Source organism: Neltuma alba, unplaced genomic scaffold (assembly GCF_004799145.2).
Source record: "Neltuma alba isolate B1F8T4 unplaced genomic scaffold, ASM479914v2 tig00005857_pilon, whole genome shotgun sequence".
Lineage (NCBI taxonomy): Eukaryota > Viridiplantae > Streptophyta > Magnoliopsida > Fabales > Fabaceae > Neltuma > Neltuma alba.
Window position 1 is genome coordinate 151,368 of NW_021634257.1, and position 6,795 is coordinate 158,162.

At 34.9% G+C, this 6,795-nt stretch overlaps 1 protein-coding gene across 1 annotated transcript; it reads right to left on the reverse strand.

Moving 5' to 3' along the window:
• Nucleotides 1–4,358: 4,358 nt before the first annotated feature.
• LOC114748911 (ankyrin repeat-containing protein At5g02620-like) lies at nucleotides 4,359–6,535 on the reverse strand. Its single transcript, XM_028937376.1, has 2 exons — nucleotides 5,912–6,535; nucleotides 4,359–5,282 (listed from the first exon to the last, which is right to left on the reverse strand). The coding sequence occupies exons 1-2, from the start codon at nucleotides 6,533–6,535 to the stop codon at nucleotides 4,359–4,361; spliced, it is 1,548 nt and encodes a 515-aa protein (XP_028793209.1).
• Between the last annotated feature and the right edge of the window lie 260 nt (nucleotides 6,536–6,795).

Sequence of the window (6,795 nt, forward strand, 5' to 3'; positions counted from 1 at the left end):
TACACGTGATTATGGCTCAATAATCCATGCAAGGAATTAAGGGTTAAATGTTCTCATGCCTTAAAAAAGCAATATGGCACAAACAGACATGCAGTAATCATACATAAGTGTAAGGTAGAAAAGAACTACTACCTGGACTGCTTCCCTCCAAATCAAACCTTACCGTTCTACTTTCTTTTTGCTTCTTGTTGGGCTTGAGTAGATATAAAAACCTATCATATTTGTAAGGATAGATCAATATTTGATCCAACTATAATTCATAAATTAAATAACTCTCTTTAAATCCCAAATCTTCTTTAATCTTTGCCCTTACTAGTTGGTCATCCTAGACAATTTTCTATACCCATAATATAACTTTTGAAAGGTTTTCCTTTCCAGTCATCTTGGTCAAAAAATTATTTTTGTCTATTATAGTTAAGGACAATTGCCATGTCCTTTCTGCCCAGGTGGCTCCACTTTTATCAAGTGGGTGGTCGACATGGAAAAATAGAACAAAATATACGTATATTCAATCAACATTTAACTTCAATTTAAACAGGTATATATTTCTAGTTTATTAATATGAATACTCTTCCTAGATCATTTGGGTACACCTCTTTCAAATATCTCCAATAGTAATCAAAACTTAAGTTTAATTATCTTAAATTTGAGTCAGCAAGCACAAACATTTAAGTTCATTAAGAAATTTAATTCCTATACATCCAACAATATTCATAGATACTTTTTTTCTTTTGGTTAAATTCAATATCTAAATTTCCCATTATTTCTATTCTATAGCTACTAGCCAATTTCCTTCTACATCCCTCTCTTAAATTCTTGAAAAATACTCATTCACATTTCATAGCTAACTAACTTCATTTTAATCTCTTTAACTCCATGTCCCCTTTCAATTAATTCTGTATTAATTTTCCAAATTGAACGATAACGCCCAAACCTTATCTTCTGGTTCCCAACACTTGCAAACATTAATCAACGACTTTCTTATGCAATACCAATATCTATATGTACAAGTTTAGCACCTCAAATCGGACAAAACCAAAGTATATTTAAATCCACTTTCATCTTGACAAACTCCATCATTATTAATCTATCTATCATCTTTGAGTCCTCAACACACTTTAAATTCTTCCCACTAATTCAAACTATCCCTCTTGTGAGTCCTAAAATAACTTTCAATACAGCACTTTGAAAAACACCAACAATCCATCCATTATATTTTCCTAGCTTTATCCATTTTTCTTGCTATTACATTGCACCATAAAACAGCAAGCACTCCTCTCCTATAAATCACAAAACTCACAAGTACTCCTAATTAACTATAAAATTCTAACTTCCAGTTACTAACCAAATTAACCTCACGGACAACAGCAACCAAACGGCACATGCATATATTAATCTAGCTTCCTTCTTTCCTCCCGCCATATATGTGCGTGTATATGGATATCTCCTTTTTTTTTCCCCCTTCTTCTCTTTAAAATTCTATACATCAAACCTGAGCATTTAATCCTTTTTTTCAATGTTTGTACGTCCCATTTTCCTTTAAGGAGGTTAGAAAATTCAACTCCAAAATTCCTACAGCCAATCATCTAATGGAACCCGAGTGACCCATAAGGCCAGCAACAAAGTCCCTGTTTCAAGCAACAAAAACAGAGTAGCTGTAAATGCACTTGAACAATCAAAATCTTATAGTTCAATCTCAAAATCCCGAAGCTTTGAATCAAAGAGCTAAACTTCCCCTGTTTTCGGCGAACAAAACAGAGCAAAGCAGCGCATGCAACGAGTCAGACATGCAACCCACTTCACGCTTATACCTCTCATTTCTTACCTTCTTATAACTGAACCGCCACACACGCGCAAAGCTTAGAAACACAGCATACACATGCAACTTCAGGATCCAACAGCAACAGCAAGAAGGAGGACATGCAAGCTTAAAAACTAACTTCATACACTTCACTCTTGCCATATAACATGAACTCACCGGTCCTCCTCTTCTTTCCTTCACTTCCTTCTCCACCCCAACTCTCTCTCCCCCCTCCATTACGGCCAAACCACGCACAAAACCGAAAAGAAAAGAGTAGGAGAATGATCAGGAGGCTTACTTTGTAAAATTTATCGGTTTGCATGTCACCCAAATACCTCCGGCACTTCTTCGTCGAGCACTCGTTTTTCTCTGGTCTCTCTCCGTTTTATAAGGATGGAGCAACACGTGCGGGCTGTGCACATAAGGCAATGGACCATTTTGCCTTTAATTATTCCTTCTTTCTTATTCTCCCTTCCACATAATTTCTGAATTTGTGAATCCAAAAATTAATCCATAGTATTTTATATGGATTTTCCTCATCCAATAGCTTTTGTGACCCTTAAAATAATTTTCATAAAAATTTTTGGCCAAAAATCATCTCCCAGCTATTTTTTTTGAATTTTCCAAGAAATAGCCTTCAATTCTAGAAATTAATCCTTAACCCATTTTAAGGATTTTATGACTCAAATAACTTCTTTACCTCATAAAAATAATTTCCCTAAAATTTTCTAGTTAATTAGAAACCTCTAAGTATTTTTCTTGGAATTTTCTAAGAAAAAACCCCTTTTGCTATGAAAATAGCTTTAAAATTATTTAATCCACTTTTTGAGGAATGAACTTTTTCAAAATATTTCTAGGTCTTGAAAATCAATATTCCATAATTTTTCCCCATTGTAATTGGGCTATTAAATAATTTTAATGAATTTTCTCTTTTCTGCTCATCTTGAGTCAGAAAATTCAGGATGTTACGATACACGCGCATGTCATTTTGAAAGAATCTGCTAAAGTATTTTGCGTTGATTTCTTGATGTTCTAATCGTTGATTACTCTAATTAGGTGTGTACTTGGATAGTTTTTAGGGTTGCGAAAATTAATAGATATAATAAATATATTTATATTACATCATCTTATTTTAAAGAATACATTCACTGAGTTCTTATTTAGTGAAAGATGGAAATTCATTTGGCTAATAAACTAAACCATAAATGGGATGTTGCAATTGTTTTATTTATTTTAAAAATTTGATATGGGGAATCCTCTTAAGTAATTTCTAGTTCTGTGGAATTATGTGAAAGCATTCTCCAGAACTCAGTTTGTCAAAGTATCATCACACTATCGGAATAATAAATTAATACTTTATCGGCAATGTTATTTGAATGTTAACCATTCCATCCAAACGCGTAGGCTGTATTTTTTTTTGGCCGATTCTGACGAATTCAACCTCCTTTTTTTTTCTTTGGAAAGAAAATTTGTAGAAGAGGGAAAACATATTATAAGTGTTAAAGTGTCACTAACATCGTGTACCTAATGATATAAGTTAATTGGTGCATAGGTTTGTATATATAATCTTTAGAATTCTCAAGAGTTTATTTCCACGCTTATACTACTAATAATTCAAGCAATAGCTTGATTATATATATAGAGAGATAGAGTTGACTTGTGATTAATACGGATCCATGGATAGAGGCATAGAGCCCATAATTTTTTTTTAAAATTTAAATAATTTAGTTTCGTTTGATTCCTCAAAACCGGTACCATACAGCAGGTCAACGATCATTTTTCCTCATGGGCCGATTTTTCTGCATTTGACTAATACAATAATGCGTAATATTATTAAACGTCTTGCCCAGAAAGCGAACTTTGAATATTAAATTACCTGATTAAATAAATTATCACTCACGTCACTCTAGTGTTCTTAATTTATATTAATGCATACGTTAGCAATATTCTTTTGTATATCATTTTTTAAATTCTCAGCGAACTGACGTTTTATTTAGTACTCTTTGTTATTTTGTAGCAAATCCTTTACTCATAGAAAGCTTGGAATACACGGCAATAGTCAAGTTGGATTTATTATAATCCTTATGACCATAAAAGGACAGCATGCATATAATATTAAACATGTTTAGTCTTCAACTGTTTTTTTTAATTACAATTATACTTAACCAGATTACTCTATATATAATTAATTAGATATAATTTTCTACTCTATTTGATCACCAACATTGATTCCCAAAATTATGAATATAATAAGATCCAATAATAAGGGAAAGCCAGGGTTGTGCTCCTCTCTCACCAATGAAAACTCAAGCACACAAGAAAGTACGTGGATATATGAACAATAATATTTTCTTCTTCTTATTCTTTTCTTACATCTTTGTTTTCTCTTTTGGCAGGGAGACAACATTTTATTACAAACTTAAATTTAAATGACACTAATTAACATAGCATACCAGAGAATACAAACGCAATGACACACCAACAACTACAATAATCTTGAAAAACCTCTGCAAACGTTAACTTCGGCTCAAGAACACACCCATTGATTGAGATCATATCAAGCAAAAGCTGTTTCCGTTTCTGCTCCCCTTATCCGATGCTTTTTTATCTTTGCTAGCCAGATAACCAAGAGGGTTATGATGTACAAACTAACAAGTAAAAGCAATCCACACCAAGTGACACCGCCTATATTAGCCGCCCAATCAGCGGGCGTAAACCTAGGTTTGTGTGGAGTGATCAAGTAGACGGCGTTAAAATAGGCAAACGCGAGGAATGTGAGAGCAGCACACATGGCTATACACAAAATCCACATAACAAGTTTGTTTTTGAGAGGAACTCCACTTACCAGCAAAAGGGCAATGCAAAGAGACACAATGAAGGACATGGTATTGTAAAATACAAAATCCTGAAAGCCATCTGGATTACGAGAAGCAAGCATAGCTTCTCCGGGACATGCTTGCGGAGTAACGTTGTGACCATCATTACTCTTGAATGGCAAGCAGCCGAGGGGACTTGATTCTATAAAAGCTGTAAAATTTTTGTCTTCGTTGATGGTGCTGTTGGAACTAACTAATATACCTTGTTGAATCACATTTCCTGGAGGGTTAAATACAGCTTGAAAGGTTATGGTTGCCACGACAGTGGCCACCAGACTTAAATTCCCCCTCATGTCTTCTAACCAATTATTGTCACTATTATGATCGAACCATTTTCCCATACGCTTCAAAATATTTCTCCAAAACTTCTTCCGAGGTCTCAGTTGTTGTTGGCCGACAACATTAGTATTATTCGTCAGTGCTGCAGGAGTGTTCGTTCCTCCATTTTTTTTTATGCCAGAGTAGTTCATCAGTATAACCTGGATTTCGAGGCACTTGAAGTCCTGCGGAATTCGCTGAAGAATATCGTGGGCAGTGTAACCTATGTTGTTCGTCAAGTTCGTTGCTTCTCTTATTTCAGGAATTGACATGAGGTACCTCACAGTCTAAGCAATAATTAAATGAATATATATAAATATTTTTAATGCTTTTGAGGTACTACCTCCGGTCCTAACTATAAGAGTCAGTTGACTAATTTGAGAAGATTAAGGAAGTAAGTCAAGTTAGTTATTTATCCTAAATAGGTGTTTTCTTTCCTAAAATATCTTTGCTAATCAAGTGTATTGATTAGAACTATCATTGTTAGAAGGACTACTTTGAAAAAAATGTAAAATATAAGAGACAAAGTGGATTGGGGTCTTATATTTAAGACCAAAATAAAAGTCAAATAGAGTCTTATATTAAGGACCGGAGGTAGTATAACAGTACAGATAAAGGATTGAAATATATATAAACGCGAATAGGGCAGCAGATATATGCGGTCTTCATGAGATGTAATAGTAAGCTCTTGCACTTGAAGTGGGTTATCAGGTATCAAGATCACAGTCTTTTGTTTCGACAAAATTGGCGAATAGAATAATTGATACTTGGTCCCTGAGAATATTTGTTATGATCCTTCTTTCATTATGCGAAATTCCAATTTAGTGCAGACTTTGTTTGCGTCTAGCTGTATATATGAACTCAACCTATTAATATAGTACTGCAGAATTATATTATAAAAATAAGTCAGAAGTACCTCAACTCGCTTCAACATGACAGCCAAATGGAGAACAGTGTTCATTCCGTCCAAGTCTCTCGCATTTAGGAGTTCGTAGGTGTCATCAGTTGCCAACTCTATCAAAGCTTTCATGATCTGCAAGTGGTTGTACGCGACACACAAGTGAAAAATAGTCTTCCCTTTGTCAAGAATCCTCGAAGACTCTGGCTTTACTCTAATTAGCTCTTTCACAACCTCTAGTCTCCCTCTTATAACAGCGTAGTGCAAGGGAATTCTGCCTTCTTGGTCACGAACGAAGCACGCTTCGTCATAATACAGCAACAACTGCTTCACAACGTCGATGTGCCCTTCTGCAGAAGCTACATGGAGAGGTGTGCTTCGGAAGGAGTCAAGCTCAAGGGCTAATTTGGGTTTGCGAGCAAGAAGGGCTTTGGTGAATTCAAGGTGGCCGAGTAAAGCTGATATGTGTAATGGGGTTTCAATAAGGATGGCTCGCGAGTTAATTCTGTGCAAGATTAATGGATCTTGCTGTATTAGCATGTTCAAAGTTGAAACACATCCTCTGTATGATGCCTCGTAAAGAACTGTCATTCTCTCATCGTCCTGATGATGATGAGCAGTTTCGACTTTCATGAGTTCCATCTCTCGCGAAAAATTATTAGAATCTACTATTTGCTTTACACCAAGTGAAGAAGAAGGTAGTTAGAAACGTAAGTTCACGATAACTCATTCTCCAATTTATAGTTGCTGTTGATCTCTGGCCCCTCAATTTATTCCATTTGTATTTTACAATGTATATGTAAATTAGCTAACTTCTGCGTTATTTTAATCACATGGAATTAGTTTTCTTTCGGAAGACCTTTTTCTGTGGGCATGTTTGATCAATCCAGCATTCTTCGTTT

Excerpts from the sequence above, each read along its gene's own strand:
- LOC114748911 (XM_028937376.1), bottom strand. The coding sequence starts at position 6,535 with ATGGAACTCATGAAAGTCGAAACTGCTCATCATCATCAGGACGATGAG. Across the intron at positions 5,283-5,911 it reads TCATGTTGAAGCGAGTTGAG|ACTGTGAGGTACCTCATGTC; the intron begins GTACTTCTGACT and ends ATTATTGCTTAG.